This window comes from Rhea americana, unplaced genomic scaffold (genome assembly GCF_003343005.1).
Source record: "Rhea americana isolate MKP2758 unplaced genomic scaffold, rheAme1 scaffold_171, whole genome shotgun sequence".
In the NCBI taxonomy this organism is placed as follows: Eukaryota; Metazoa; Chordata; class Aves; order Rheiformes; family Rheidae; genus Rhea; species Rhea americana.
The window spans coordinates 494,519-511,484 of NW_028185828.1; the positions used below are offsets into that span (position 1 = coordinate 494,519).

Here is a 16,966-nt window from a genome sequence, read left to right on the forward strand (position 1 = left end):
GGATATCACCACAGCTAGGTGACTAACTTACTGTGTGTGAAACAAATTCATAGGCCACATAYTCTTTACAGAGACAGATCAGCAGGTACTGTTAAAAATACAGTATGTTGTACAGTGTTACTGAGACTGATAGTGATATCAAATGTCCTTATGTCTGAAATCCCACCTGGCAGAGAGCAAGTTTATTTGTTGGAGAGAGCAAGTTAGCAGTAATTAATTCATATTTGTATTATTCTACCACTTAGAGGCGCCAGTGAAGATCAAGGCAAGTTAAACCTGTGAAGATCAAGGCAAGTTAAACCTAGTAGGAGCACAGGTGAGAAAGTCTTGTAGTATGATAAGCTGTTCTGAACACGAGAGAGGTGGGCTGGGAATCAGAGAGATGAAGTGATTTGCTCAGGGCCACACAGCAGCTGAGCAAACAGAGCTACTCCAAGTGCTTCTCACTTGTAATGTAAAATAATAAGAAAGATTATCTCCCCAAATTTACAAGCTTTGGTGCAGTTAAACAGGTGGTTAGATTTTCAAATATTCTTAGTTCTCATTGACTTCCRTGGGAGACAAGCAAACTGCAAATATCAGGCACTAATAAAAATCAGACTTGGTTACTTATGAGCCCAGAGATAAGAACAGAGCCTGGGTCTCTTCAGGTCCAACCTGCTTCTCTGTTTTCACCAAACTTTTTGTAAAGAATCTACTAGCGTAGTTTGGAAAGGTGCTGGTTAATTAAGGCTGTAAGGAGTAGATGTTACTGGAAACCCCTCTCCCAGACAGTTTGCTGCACCGCAGGCAGCATAACTGCAGCAGCCAGACAATCCGGTCCAGGGCAGGACCGCAGAGCTGCGTCGCGGGGTCCGGGCGGGTACCGCAGCATATGGCTCCGGTTTAGCCAGTCCCAGTTCACAGCACTGAAGTCAAATGGAAGTTTACATCATGAGGCACCAAGTCGATCTGATAAACAAGAACGCCGTGTCTTTTGCAAAATGCAGTCCTGTGACCACTTTTCCAAATGCTTGAARTAATATTAAATAACCCTTTCATTTGTATTAATTAAAAAAAAATGTGTAACTTTGGTAATAGTGAGGAAATACCCCCACACATGTATTATCTATGGGTATACTAAGTAGCAGTAACGAGGACTATTTCCCACCAGCCGTGACTTTTCTCCCCCGCTTTTCTCCACACTGTTTCCCCCAGTGTTTGACTTCATTTCTCCCCAGCGCCGCATTAACATGCTGCCCGGCCCCGCGGGGAGCGCAGGGGCGGCGCCGCGGCCGGAGCGCTGCCCGGGGCGGGGCGGGGAGCAGGTGATCCCTGCCGGAGCGGAGCGGAGCGGGTGAGAGCCGCCTTCCTCCCTCCCTCCCTCGCTCCTTCCCTCCCTCCTCTTCCCTCCTCCTCCCTCTCCCTCCGTCCCCTCCTCTCCGCGCGGCGCGGCGCGGCGGAGGAGGCAGGAAAGTTGCGCGGCTGCCGGGAAGTTTCGTAGCATGGCGGAGCGGCCCGGGGCGGCGGGCGAGCGGCCACGCTGAGCCGAGCCGAGCCGAGCCGAGCCGAGCCGAGCCGTGGGGAAGCGCCCGCCGGCCGGCATGGCCCGCTGGATCCCCACCAAGCGGGAGAAGTACGGGGTCGGTGAGTGCCAGCCCCGGGCTGCTCGGGCGGCCCGGCCCGGCCCGGCCCGCCGGGCGCCCCTTCCCCCGTCCCCTGCGCGGCGCGCTCCGTCGCCGCCCTTAGTAGGGTAATTCCTCTTCTCCTGCGTGCCCAGGAGCCCGTGGCTGGTCTCTCCTCTCCTCCACACATTATTATTGTTAAGGTTTCTACTGTCTTCTACTTGCAAGCTTGAGCTGTGGCTGTTCTCTGGGACTGTGTTAGTCTTCGGGCCCGTGGGATTGAGGCAGGGGTGCCTGCTCGGGTCACACCCTCTGTGCTCTGGTTTCTGGCCTGGAAGTTCACAGCTGATCTTTTAAGTTTTCAGTATATTTTATGGTAAAGAGCTGCCTCTAAAGTAGCAGCAAAAATGTCTAGTATTGCTGCCAAAAGGAGATATAAATGGAGAAGATAATGACAAAATGTGAGTGTTGAAATGAGGGAATCCAGGACTATGGGTAATATTTTTGTAGGGAGTGGATATCTTGACAGAATAGTATTTTGGTGTAAGGGAAGGAGCTTGAGAGGTTTAACCGATATCTTGTACCTTGTGCCCTGTCTGCCTCCTTACCTTTGAAAGCTTGCTTTCCACTAGGAGGAACATAACCAGTGCTGCTGCTGCTGCTAAGCTCTCCTTTTCTTGAGAGTGTGACAAATTAAAAACCACAGAGTTCTGAGGTTGTGTGAGAACTGGACAGAGAACAGTAGGCAGGAAACCACTAATGACACAACTTCTTATAGTTTATTTTAATGACGAGTGATCTTGTTCCCTTGTATTCTCCAGTGGACTTTTTTGATACGAGGAGAAGTTTGTAGTTTCATGCTTACAAAGCGTTAGTTACTCTAGCTCCCATGAGGTTGTTCATTCAAGTTCAGTCCAGGAGTTTAAAAGTAGAAAACCCCATCTTGCATGGTTTTGCATAAAATAAACTTGAAAAAAGTTACTTGATTTTTGAAGTGGCTTTGCAGAAAAACTGCCCGCTTGCAGGACTATAGCTGAAGTTTGACTGGGTAACTTCAGAGATACTACATGCAGCACAACCTTATCGAGTTTGCTGTGGTAACTGGGAGGGTGTGGAGTACTGTATACCCTGAACTTTGTTTCTTGCTGCATAGGTAACAACCTAAGCTGTTTATGGTCATGTGGGAGCCCATATATWTGACTTGGTGACGTTATTGTGAGCATCAGGATTTAAAATTTTGGTGTTACTACCAGGTGAATTGTAACCCTAATATGAACAGTTGGGCTAGATTGTGATTTTTTTTTTTAAAGCATACTTTTGTGCAAGGCTATGTTATCTCAAGAGTGGCCTTGGGCAGTAGGATGAATCAGAGGCACTACTCTAATCAACACTTTTTTTTTCTCACTTCCGGGGTGAGTTTTTGTTGCAGGCTTGAGGCAACTGCTGATTATGACATGTTGTCTCCCACAAAGGGCGCAGGCTTGTGAGTAAGCAGGGTGGAGGCAGAACTGCCACTTCCCTTATGATCCTGRTCAAGAAGTGTGCCAGTGAGAATTATCCTTCTTACCTCTGCGTTCAGACAGCTGTATGAAAAGGATATTTATCTTCTGCATGCAGACGTGTGAACCAAATTGAAATCCTGTTTATAGTGCTTCAGCTCTTGCATTTAATTCATAAGCACAACCAGTAGGGTTAACTCACGGGCAGTAAATGGAATTATTCTGCAGTCACTGACTTTATCAAGCAGTGTTTGCTGTGTGCTGTTAATGAGTCTTCTCAATCTRTCAGGTTTCTTTTCTACAGATGCATCCTGGGGTGTGTTAAAGCTTTGCACTTCAGTACCAGTCCTCTATTTGTTTTTGTGCTTAAGTTTCCTATCAGAAATGACAATAGCACATGTCCATCATAGAAGGSTTAAGCATATATAAGCATATTTTTGTAGGATTTAGACTGTAGTTTGTAAGGTCACTGATGTTTGGAACAGTGTGTGGACTGATTGCATGAGATAGAAGTCTACTGCTGTACAAAAGAGACCAGGTTAGAGCAGASGCATTAAGCTCTTTCTCCTGATGATTCAGTCTCAAGAAGTTGATGTGGGTTGAAAGGAGAGTGAAAGTTCCTTGGGCCACTTACCTTGGTTAGCAAGCAGATTAATCAAAGGTTGCCTGTCAGTACCCCTTACGAAGGTGGCTGTAATGAGTGACTAGGTAGTGCCACTTACTTGCTCGACACAAGCCATTAGATGGTAGCAGCTTTCAGTCATTGGTAGCATGGGTGAATTGATAGTGTGAAGTGGAAAGATGAAGATTTTTTGTTCTTTTTTCTTAAAGAAAGAATGCAAGCATTATGGCTGTTAGTAATTTGTGCTCTTAAAACTAATACAGAAGTATTCACGTTTATTTTAAACACAACCCTATAAATTGTACCAGCACAATAAGATATTCCAAGAAGCAAGCAGTGATTCATTGTCACTCATTTGACTTCTGCAGTTCTCTTCAGAATGGTTTATATCCTGGATTATGTTCTTCAGATTTGTTGACTTTAGGGTCAAACTGATTTGCTGTCATCTAGAAGTTTTGTCCTCAGTTGTCTAAACCTGGTGACTGCTACCTTTAGCATGGGTACCACAGATGGCATGGCATACAGCAGAGAACGTGAGACTGGAAATTGTAGCAGCTTTAGAGAAGCATATGTGAGAGACAAACAGCTTGCACTTGCTTGCTCCCATTGAGTTCCAACCCAACAACAGATGGCAGTTTGGGAGCTTCAGCATTGTGAAAGGATAAAAAGACTGCCCATCATCTGATGGGCAGCATCTCACCTCTTTAAGCAACCACATTTTCTGGGTCTCAGTAAGTGTTGCTTTCCAACATGCTTAACCTCTAATTTGGGAAGGACAGATGCAATCTGGTGCATCTTCCTTGAAAGTTTGTCAGTCTTTTCTCCCAATTAAATGAAGTAACGTATCTGCAGGCAGCTTCTTCTCTCATAAAAAAAGGTGTCATTTTCATAATGCCTTTCACACGGACATACATACGTCTGCTTCAGTGAAAGCAGTTTGTTTTGAAGTTTTGGGTGAAGGAATAGCTGAATGACTTCCTGTAGTTTTTAATGGAACATTTTTTGTTGTCTGCTCAGTTTAGAATGATTAACTTACAGCAAAAGGTATCAACAATAAAATAATTTTTTCTGCCTGATCCTTTGCTTCATACTCAGTTTTGAAAGCAAAGTATGATGGTGATGCAGCTTAATTTGACTGAAGGTTACTGTGATTCAGGTTCCTTAGATTGTTTCTCTTTTTTCRCCAAATGTTGGTGGAAGAAGTGTGTTAATCCCCCCTATGGTGCCTCAGGAATCGAATTAAAAGGTCAGGGTGGAATTGCATGCTTTGTTATTTCTTGTTTCGAAATAGGTATGTCAGTAATATTGTTAGGGGTTATCATTACCTCCTCAGAAACAATTGAAATATTTGCTGCCAGGATTGAAGTGAATTGTATTCTGAAAGAGTTTAGTCTCTGAAAGAGTGACACAGGTTTGCGTTAACACTTCAATTTAAGATTATTACTTTTCCATTGTAACAAAAAAAAAAACAGTTCTTGTTTCTTTGGTTGTCATCTATTTTTAACATGTAAGTACTCTTTGTGGACTGTAAAAGACTAGGTTAATGGTTTCGGTACCAACTATTCCAGTATTTGGAGTTTGTGGAATCATGTGTTATTCTCTTCCAGTATAAATCCAGGCTGCCATCAGAAGAAGCAATCTGACCCATTCTCTCTGCTTCTTGCCTCATGCAATAACTATTCAGAAAGCAAGTAGTAGCAGTGTAGGGAACTGAACAAGCTCAAAGCAGATTTGGATATAAAGTGGTGAATTTTCAGCCAAAACAGTTTCCAGATGAAGGTAATGATGCCTCAGGTACATATGCTGTCCATGTCATCTTTGACTGGGAAATAATAGGTGAGATGTGTGTGTTTACAGTTATGTAGTTTGGTCTATGAATGCACCTGTGTTCAACCAGTTCACAAATCTGGTCTTCCAGGATGAGAAATTGTTACTTGGTCTTACTGAAAGAGCTCTAAGACTCGAGGTCCAGAATAGCTTGTATTCTGGTAAGAGTAGTGGCTTGTACCTGCGTTCCCTGGTATCTCTTGAAATGTAAATTTACTGTTGGTTTTGGGATAGCTGCTGTTTCATAGTGCTTGTATGCTAGGACTGGGAAAAGACTAGGAAGGTTTTGGAATTTGGTCCTCTGCAGTTGCTGGCAGCTTATAATAGCTAATGGAGAATTCACTGCATCAACCACAAAATGCTTCAATGCAGCATTAAACTTAAAGCTTGCAACAAAAGACCAAAAGCCAGAAATTGTCATGTCTTACTCGCAAAGAGCAAGAGAAAGCAAAGGCATTTGTTGCCTGTAATCTCTCCAAACTGTTAAATGTATGTCTTGGGGTGTTGTTGTAAGTCCACAAAACTTCCCTGGTCAGTGAGGTGTATTAATGCATTGTTTGTTTTTTAGTAAACCTTATATGTACTAAGTAAAATCAGAAACATGTTTTGTTTAGAGAATATCTTAGAATGTTGTGTTTGCAGGTGCAGGGAAGCTAATAGGTCAGTCACTCTGTGTTTAGGAAGTGTCTTGATCTGAATTGGTGTGGTTAAAAAAAGAAAAAAAACCAGAAACTTTTGGGCATCTTCAGTTCCCAAGTTTTCTCTGCCTCTTCACCTTTTATTTTAGGAATTTCCATTTTACACTTTAAATTTGGAACAACAGTTCCAAAAAAAGCATGGCCATTAGCCATAGATAAAATAGGTCAGCCGTGTAACCRAAAGAAACTGTTTGCCATGATGGCAAATAGCAGACTTTAAATTTTGATCTATCATCTTTTATTTATTTATTTGGAATGGATTTTGTGGTAAATTGACAGGTAATTGCCCCTAGTAGTTACTGGTGTCCTTTTAAACCCATTATATTCTTTTCTACTGGAGGGGTCAGGGCATAGGTCTATTCTTGAAGCAAAGAAGTGTTTACACTATTGAAATACCATGTGATGGTTGAGTTACAATCGGCTGCATCATCTCTTAGGAATGGCAGTCATTTTTCGAATGTAAACCAGGGCTTGCCAGCTACACTTGTGATTTATGTGAGCAGAAATGSAAAGGATCAGAGAGGAAGAGAGAGTGCTGCAGAATAAGATTTTCTTTCTAATGATTTGATTTGTGGTAAYTTCTGATGGACTTGGCCATCAGGTCTTGGCTTCATGTTCAGACTTCRTATTTCTTCTGTAAAGTTGTCCTGAAATACAGTCTGTGAACGAAAGAGTTTCACAGTACTGATAGTACATCATGATCATGTACTGTCAAATTAGAGCAAAACTCCTATATGTTTAGACTTGTTGCATGCTTTGCACTAGCTCTCCTGCAGAACGCTTCTGTTCTGTGACTGAAGTCCACTATTGTGCAACAGATCCTTGACTAGGGCTCCAAATGGATACAAGAATCTGACTACATAGACCTGATGGTGTGAGTAGCCCAGTGCAAGTAAAATTTCCATTTTTAGAAAAGTGTACTGAAGGAGATCAAACTCGGTGCAAATGTAGAGCTGCATCTGGTTAGCTTTAGGTGAGATGTTGTTCCGAAAACAAAAAGGAGGGAAGCGGGGAGGGAATGGGGATGGGAAGAGAGATTTATTTAAATTGGCACATATCTCTGCCCTGATACACTTCAGCTTAAAACAGGCTTATTTAGATGCATATTAATTCAATTAGGAATAGGTTCAAGCTGAACAGAAAGCCCATTCTATAGAGTTAATCATTGACATGTGGACAGTGATACCATTATTTTCCAAAAAGAAAACTTAAATCTCCATTCCCTCCGGTACAAGCTTATGTACAGTGCAAAATTTTTATGCGCCAGGTTTAGCAATGCATGATACTGAGCTTCTATTTCTTTAATGGGATTCAACCTTCCTCTCTTGAATTTGAACAAAAGGACTAAAAGGGGAGCAAGAAAAAGTCATGTTGTGTCTTGCTGTCTCTTATTGAAGTAAACATAAATAAAATGTATATCAGGCTAATGAAATGCATATGAGATTCTTCTTAGAGAAATATTTAAATCTTCTTCCATACTCAGTAAGCTTTTTTTAAAAATCCATATTTAGCTGTACTATATAATGGATTTGGGGGCTCTAGAGAGAATTTCATTGCATGATAAGGTTAGATTTAATGTTAACTTCTTCGTTCTCATGCACCTACAGTGTTTGTATTGGAACCAGTACAAGGAGATATTGTAATTACAGAGCAAAGTGATTTTATTTTTATATTTATTTATAAAAACAACGAAAAAATTCGGACCTTTCTTTTCTGACGTGAGTGGAGGAAACTACTACAAATCCAGTTCCCGTTGTAGATGTGACCCTTTTTCTTTGCATTGATAGAAATGCTCTCTTTTCCATGTACTTTATTATGGTTTGTGGCTGCTGATTGCCTTGAAAAATAAAATCCTGACACCACTGAGAGCTGAGAAATTGTGTTTTTCAGGGAGGACACATTTCATTGCTTAGTTAATGATAGTACTTAATTTAGTTCCTCAATTTTAACTGCTGTTCCTGAAATTTACTTTGTATGAGAGTTGACTATACACTGCTTTATGCTTCCGTAGTCCTTTCTCTTTTGTTAATCTGTATTAGTGCGAGTCTCTCTTCTTACTTTTGGTGGCTATTACTCTACCTCTTAAGTAGTTCCCTGTGAAACTAGTCTTGTGGACTTCAAAGGCATTGCTCACATGAACAAGACGTGTAACCATTCAACTTGTAACTTTTAACTGCTTGTAACCATCCCCCTCCAGAGGAACCTTCTGACTTTTTGGATGCTTTAGCTCTTGGATGTCCATCTTGGAACACCATTAGCAGACTTTTTTTTTTTTTTTTTTTTTTTTTTTTTGGAAGATGAATAAAATCAGGACCCTTCCAATCTGTTTTTGTGGGGCATCTGGAACTGCTAGTTGCTTTCTAGGGTTTCCCTGAGCTGTCTCCTGTTTAAAAGATGTGGGCGCAGTTGTTCAGAAGTGTCAAGAGTCTGTAAGTGTCAGTAGTAGCTTCTGCTGGAGTAAGGTATGCCTGCCACTTTGGAATTTTACGTACATCTCATGCTTTTTGCAGTGATTCTTTTGTCATAGGRCTGTAATTTTGCAGTGATTCTTTTGTCATAGGACTGTAATTTCGCACAGGCGAAGAGGAACTATTATTAATTACTTTCTGTTTTTAATTTTCAAAATTCATAAATTGAGAACTTCAACCAATACAATATTGATCAAGAAGCAGCAAACCTGTAATAATTCTTCCATGACTTTCAAAAGTCAAAAAATTTACACAAATTCTAGACACAGGCTTGACAGAGCTTCTTTAAGCCGCGTCCTTTTTTGCTAATGTATTTAGCTTGACTGATTGGATGTTTCTTTAGCATTTTTTTAGGGGGGGAAAAGTCCTGTTTATGCAACCATGTTAAAGGCAATCACAGCCAAGTTTAAAACTATCTTAGTCCAAAATTATAAACACATTTATCCCCTAGTTACAAGGATGAGGATTGTGCTTTCATTGCATTTAATTTTTCTTTGAATGCCTAAAATACTTCAATGAATATTGCTGCATTTGCCAGGAAACCTGTAGGAATAAAACCATAACATAAACATAAATTACTAGACAGTTTTCTAGGTGGCCAGTTCGTGGTCTGCTTCAAAGACTGAAGATGATAAACAGTGCTAGTTTGGTCCAACTGCAAATACARTATAAGTTTTCAGTATAGATGATTAAAAATATCTTTCTGGTGTGGTACAGACTGTACCAAGGAAGATCCATCAGAAATAGAGGCAGGAGAGCATTATTTAAAGGATGAATTGCTCTAGCAGCCTCTTGATTGTGCTGGACAGCTATCTGAAAGTTTCATCGGACTATATCTAAAAGGTAGTGATTGTTCTGTGGACGTTATCCTTTTGCCCCTTCTTATGAGCTCCAATTTTTGGATGTTTTGCTGCAATGAAAGTGGACCTCCATTTAAGTGCTAAATCTGAGCAAAAAAATGATTGCGATGTAGAGATGATAGGGTTTTTTGCTCTTGGAAAACTTGGCACTTTGATCCTCTTCAGTACTAAAACAATTTATGAATTCAGTTGTATTGTTCTGATGTTGTTGTAGTGTCATGGGCAAATAATGGCTAAATTGTTCTGAAAATGYAGGAGTTTTTGTTTTTTAAAATGCAGGAGTAGCTTAAATTGGAGTGCCTTGCAACATTCCAATTTTGCAGTGCTCTGACAGCATAACGAAGGCTTCACGCTGGATAGAGATGTAACTTAATGGAAACGAATAAAGCCTCTCCAGAAAAAGAGGAAGGCTGCAATGCATGGTACCTAGCGTGATACCACGTTCCTCAACTCAAATGCACAAGATGCAAGGAGATGAAATTGATATGCTTACAGCAAGTTTGAGAGCAGCTTGTTCTTCCTTGCAGATCAATATTTTTGTTTGGCCTTCTTCCTTCCAGAGCAAGTCCCTTAGCTCCCAGCCAAGATTTCTTTATTCCTCTTTCACACTTGTCCTCTGCTTATTATTTGCTTGTTCCCTGAGGTAGATGGCAAGATAAAAATCTTAAGGATGAAAGGTCTCTGGAAATGTGAAGTTGTATATCTCACTGTGCAGTGTCACTTTTAAGTGCATGGAGCTTGTGTCTTTTTGTAAACATGAATCAATGAAATGAGACATCCATTCTGGGAGAGTAATCTGTTATGATGCCCATGTTGAATGAGAGATGCTGAAGGTACGCAGGCCAGCTGAAATACCTATGGTAATGCATATCAGAAATCCTGCTTGTGTTAATCTTGCAGCATGAGTTAGCTCAAGGTAGAGTTTCCGTAGTGGTGCTGTCCTGTTGAGGGAAAGAGGCTTCCGGCAGCATATCCCCAAATTCCTTGAACTGTAGTAAGCCAAGAGACTCTTACGGTGTTTTCTCATGCAAATTCTGGGAGAACTTGTCTGTCTCTGAGCACATGAGTGGAAACCGGAACGTATAGGAGGCCTGAAAACACTTGTGCCACACTAGTTTCTAGCTGTGTTTCTGATAAGTTGTGTTTGCAGCTCGTGAAGTGACGTCACTTTAGCTTTAGATTCCCTGTGGGTCTGTCGGCTTGAGTTTGAGGTCGATTATGCATAGGTCTGATGCTAGCAAGAGACAATGTGCAAGTTTTAACTCAAGTGAACTTCACGGTGAAAACTAGCCTATAGGCACTTGGGCTCCATGCTCAAATATTTTACTCATTAGACCTCCCCATATTTCTTCACCCTCACTCCCACTGGAAGTAACGTGTGCAGTGAAAACTCATTAGATAGTAATGCTTGTAGTTCTGTACAGTAGTAATTCCAAGGATTTTTTTCATTTCCTTTGAAGTTTTGCCCAGCAAGAACTGGGACAGCRATTTAAAGCCAGTGGCAAAAATTCACTTAGTTCTTTTGAAAGTGCAACCCACTTTCAAGTTAGGAATTAGCTGAGTGGTACAATTTCCCAAGTGATGGATTTCACTTTTGTTATTACAAATCTACTTGAAAGTTTTGTTGCAGAAAGAAAGTGAACAGTTGCAGGATTGGGGATGGGGAAGGGGAGGGGAGATTACATACAGACTTTGTGGACACAAATTCAGTTGCAATTGTATGTGCATTGTAAAGTGAGCCTCAGTTACTCCACAAAAATGGAAGCATTCAAAACAGGAGGTTGCTTTTGTGAAAAGTGAAGTTATACATTCCAAATCTAACCACTGTACATACTTATTAGAGGGTAAGTACCACAGCAGATATTCAGAAGTTCATAGATATGAAACCTGTTTTGCAGAGGACAGTCTGAAGAGTGCTTATGTGCACATTCTTTTCCAAGTCTCTCCGAAGTAGGAAACATCAGGAATGTGCATAATATTAAGAGTTTTACTGAGTTCTCTGATACCGGTAGGCTAGCCTAGCTCCAGATCAGAYTGATTCATTGAAAGTGGCAAAACTGGATTTCTGGGGTTATGTGATGGATGAGACCATGTTATTAGGTTAGAACTGTTCTTCTAAAGGACAATGCTATGATTTAGKATATTTTTGAGAGAGTATTCATCTTTCAGACTGGATGCTACTGCTCAGGTTTCAAAGATGCAAAATATACCTGCAGGGTGTGGAAGATGAACATCTTAAAATGATATCAATCATCCTTTAACTAATAAGATCTGTAAGTCACCTGCCATTATGGTATCTGGTTCTCATAGCCTTTACCAGTGTGGAGGAAAGGAAAGCCTTGTCTTGAGTCCTGCATGTTGGGGAGGTCATTATGTCACAGTGAAAGAGCATTTGAATTTATATTGTGGTAAATAAATGAACTAACATGGTATGTTTTGTGATATTAGAGCTGGTAAAAGACACAGCTTTGATGGTACCAGGATCCGAGGTTTCTCTGTAGCACCATTGTAATTACAATGTTGGTRACTGTTGCTGCACCTGTGCTCCCTCACCCAGCTTCATCCTGCTCAGAACAGACTATTGCTAAAACCTGAGTGGTAGTTTGGAGTTCCTGCCTTCATTTCTCTGCCTCCACTGAAGGAGGGTTGGCTTAGTGAAGTAGCAGGGTCTTGTAGTAGCAGGTTAGAGAACTGTTAATTCGAGGGCAGTCTTTCAGACCCAGAAAACCGTGTGTTGTCATCTTCATGTGCTCAGAAGCAGTTTCTGGCATGTGAGCTCCAGGTTGGCTACTCCTGCATCTGTTCATTCCGCTTGAACACTAACATGCTTTTGTATGTTGTTTGGTTTGAATTAGGCAGACCTGAAATAAACTGTGGCCTTAAAAGCTGTTCTGCACTGTGGCTAACACTTCATGATTTTTATCTTCTCTTTTTGTATGTTTGAACATCTTAGGCACTATTCTCACTGACCGCAGGAAGCAGACGGAGACTGGTAGTGTGGTGCGAACAAAAGCTAAGGACGTTTTTTTAACGTGGAGCCTAGTTAAGTGTGCAGACAACCTTAAATGGTTGTTGTAGAAAGAAGATGAATCAAAGGTGATCTGATAAAAATTTACAAAAAGATAAATCTGCAAGARGTGGTAGATCAGGCTTTTTTGTTTTCCATCTCATCTCTGCTAAAGGGGACTAGAATTGCAGYTTTAATAAAAGGAAGTAAATTTTGATATATCAAGCATTGCACTCAGTCAGAGGTAGTAAAGTCAGGAGTAGGTTGGCTTTCATGCTGCTTGTACTCCATTGGCATGTAGCAGTCCCTCTTACTCCAGACATGAGCTGAGACGGCTAATGTAGCCGTCTATTATTTCTAATAAGAATTAAAATMCTTAAGGACCTTTTGGAGTAAAAAGTAACAAGCAGATTATGAAGAAAATCTATTTAGCTAATATTTTGTATGTACATTTCCTATATAAAAAATAAAATGCCTACTTACGTACTGTGACTCTTTTGGATTATTCTGGTGCACGTCTTCTGAAAATAGTTTCAGAAAATTACTGCACATGTAAACACAGCTGAATTTTAAGGTCTTGCCCTTTTAAGGGCAAATTGAACTTTTCTGTGGAAGTGAAATTCCACAGCTTATGTAACATTTGAGGGCAGACTGGGTGGTTATAAACCCTAAAAGCTCTGCATTGAGTTGAGTCTTTAGTCAGAGGGTGAAGTTAGTGTGTTTCCGTGGGTGAGTTAAGAATGGGCTCTAATGTCTGTGTGAGTGCTGGCCTGAGGATTTATCTGTACCCTATGTTGCAGTATAGATGTGCTCTGAGATCAGTCTGCCTTATTTTCAGAATGCTGTTGTGGCATGAATACTTTGCAATATAGWGTTGAGGGAAAGAGGACTAATGGGGATTCTGTAGATATGAAAAAATGGATTTTCCTTTATAAAAGATTTTCCTTTATAGTCAGTATGCCTGTTTGAACAGTCTTGAATCATCTCAGCGTGTCTGATCCGAATCTAGTAAAAGGTTCTAATTAACCTGTGTGCTAATTTGTCACTGGATCTGCTGCTTGTTCCAGAGCATTGCTGTGGAACTGACTGGTTTTAGTCTGTAGTTTAACATTGTAACAGACCCTTATATCATCTTGTTGGAGTACTTTATAACACTTGTGAAGCTATCTCCTTTCTCATGGGCTGAGCGTGGTAGGTCGGGTTTGTCTAAAGCAATGTAGGCCTTAGACTAAACCATTGATCCTAGCACATGTTCTGTAGTTTAATGAAGAGGAAGACAGAAATAACCTGTGTTGATGATAGCATAACTGAAAAAAGTCTTTCCTAGTCCCAAACCTGGCATTCAGTTTGATTTAGTGTGTGTGTGCAGGACACTGCAAAACCTTAGAGTACTAGCTTTCCCTATATCCAGGGTAATATTCTGTGATTCAGAGGAAATGAGAAAAATCTTAGCATGTTTTTGATCAATTGTGCATCTGGAAAACGTACCTTCTTGGCCTCGTAGGTGAGCAGTTGACTAACATTTGGTTAGTAGCATAGACTTAGGATGGAACTGCAGATGTTAGAAGTGTGTTGTGAACAGTGTGAATCTTCCTGTTTCCTCCTGGTTCTCAGAGGAGAGGAATGAACATAAAGACTGACGTTTACGAGTCCAAATTAGGAAGGCTGTGCCATATTGTTTTGCATAGGCAGACTGTAATTTCTCAGTTAAATCATTTTGAATTGTTTTTAAAAAAGTTTAAGGGTAAGTAGAAGTCCTTCCAAATGTGATCTGTGTGTGAGATCAGTCTGAAACAGTAAGTATACAAGAGATGAAGAGTCCACCTCTAGTGCCTCAGATGGTTGACTCTGAAGCATAATGATGACTGTTAAAGTGTTTACATCTGAGTAATCCTATCATTTTGGATTATTTGCATTCAAAATGCTAAGCATTTACTTGGAACTTTGCAGAATAGAGACTGAACATCAGCTAATTACGAGTAGTCATTTGTAGCATAACAGTTGGTTAATGTGCATGTTTCACAGTCCTGAGCCATGACTGACTCTCTTTTGAAGAAATCTTGACACACAACTCTAATTAAGCTATTTTCAATTTTTCAGACACAAATTCCTGGGAATTTACAAGAAAGAAGTTTTTGCCTGAACATCAAAAAACCTTTGTTCCTATTAAGAATTAATTCCTTGGGCAGTTCCTTGTGTTTTAAATAAAGCTACTGTTTTTTTTGGTTCTATCTTGGCAACAGACAGCATACCAGCCCTCCCCAAATGAGACTGTCCAGCATAAATGCCAGTTCTTAATGCAGGGTTGTTGCAGCATAAAAGCACATACTTCTCTTTCTGTACGATAGTTTTGACTCTTTGGTTGAAAGATGTAATGAGATTAAGTCTGGTTATTGCTAAAGCATTGAATGTGATCCTTTGTTCAGAGGAAGCAAGGCAGAGCTCTCTCCTGTCAGATAGTCGGGAGGGCAGACTTCAGAGAAGTGGGACATGATATTGGGAAGCTGTTATTGTGTCTTTGTCATGGGTGGAGGAGTGGCTATTCTGAGCCAAGTGAGAGATAACAGATCTTGCAGTATAGCTGCTTTRTGGGGTTTTTTGTTTGTTTTTTTTTTTTAAGGTCAATAATCTAGATTTCAACTACATTTAAGCAAGTTATTGAGGAAAAGATGCCATTTCATTCTGCTCTGAATTGCAGACAGTGACACATGACAGTTTCTGCCTCATTCATTTAGTTTCAGCCGTTTTAGCTACACTTCCCTTTCAGGACGGGCTTGAAAATTAGTTATGATCTGGRGCTTAAAATGGGACTAGGAATTCAAATTTTTGCTTTTCATCTTTGAGTATGTTGTGGAATAACTGTCTATGGCATTCAGTTCAGTCCCTCAGTTTCTCTGTGTGCAGAGGACCCTTGCCACCTCTCTAGCACTCATTGATAATACTGTGAAAGACACCGCGTTAGTGCAGGCAGTGACTCGTCCAGATGTGTACTGACTCTTTAAAGTGGCATTGGAGTGACTGGCCTGTCACCTTCCTTCCAAGTGAATGTTGTTGATAGGAGCTGTAGGAATAAGCTTGACAGTGCTTTCGTTGAAATGTTTGCCAAAAAGTCCCACTAGTTTCAGTAATAGCTGTACTGGGCTCAATGAGTTGCTGACAGACCTCCTACAAATTGAGCCTTCTCTTAGGAGTCTTGGACTCGGTGAAGCTTTGTGGGTTTTCACGTTATTTTTTACAATTCTGCTGCTTCTGATTTTCTGCCCTTTGCAAGCCATTGAGGCTTCCTGCTGTTAAGTGCCGCTGGCTGGTGTTTCACAGATCGGGAATGTGCAGTGATTAATCTTGTGCCTTCATGTGACTGGAGAGAGTGACGCAACTAAACCTGCTCTTCCCATTACAATACTGCCGTGTGCCAGCCCACATCAAACTCTGCTCTTGGGAACTTCCAGCTCACTGGTAGCTGTTACTCAGAGCTCTGGCTACCCTGGAAAGCCCTGGATGCCTCAGAGGTTTCCATTGCCATACTTGTAGTCCTTAGTTTTGGTGGTGACCATTGCATGATGCCTCAGAACGAAGCGCTGTGTCCTTTGACGTTCAGCGTACCTGGCCGGTTGTGCAATGCCTTTAGATTCCTTCSTGATTTGCTGTGAGGAATCACCTTCTGCCCTGCAGCATGAGGTTTTTCTCCTTATCTTCACCCACATAACTGTGGCTGCTGTCATTGGTTGTGAAGCCAACTGTTTTCCTCTTGAAACCAGCTGCAATGTTTGCTCCTCTGACCTTCCCTTCTGATGAATGCTGTGGGTTGAATGCACTGCTGAAAAAGCTGCTTCTTAAATTTACTTTCTGTTAATCAACATGGGAAACCTCCTTGATGTAAATTAAATGAAATGATACATTATCTGTAGTTATGTTGAAAACAAACACAGTATCTGTTTCTGGTGGATTGTGTTTTTCTTCTTTGGCTCTTCCGATCGCATTTTCTAGACTTAAATGTTCATTTTCATTCAGGATGATGAAAGGAACAGAATTACCCTTCTGAAATGTATKTCAGAGAAGAATATCTCAGTAATTTAATTTGAAGGGTAAAGACCTGTCTTCAGTAATTTCTGAATATTTGGAGGCAAAAGTCTTTCTATTCCTTCATTGCCGCCCTTTTAAGTTTTTATGTGAAGGATTTTTATTTCTTCATGCAATGGCTATGTTTGTTATCTGCAACTTCCTTTTTCTTTTAAGTCTGGAAAAGGTCAGATTAAATACACAGAATGAAAAAGAGGCTAAATGGTTTAAATAACTGTGGATGAACTATTTTGGATGAGACCAACTTCAGGCACCAGGGCGCATCAATTGCAAACAGTAAAGCTCCCAGGCAAAATATGCC

At 40.8% G+C, this 16,966-nt stretch overlaps 1 protein-coding gene across 1 annotated transcript in view; it reads left to right on the forward strand.

Annotated features, from left to right (window-relative positions):
• Window positions 1-1,435: 1,435 nt before the first annotated feature.
• DOCK5 (dedicator of cytokinesis 5) overlaps window positions 1,436-16,966 on the forward strand; it is an 82,761-nt gene continuing 67,230 nt past the window's right edge. The window contains exon 1 of the mRNA XM_085301027.1: window positions 1,436-1,626. Coding sequence (XP_085157153.1) covers window positions 1,584-1,626 — 43 coding nt within the window. The 5' untranslated portion in view covers window positions 1,436-1,583. The remainder of the gene's footprint in view (window positions 1,627-16,966) is intronic.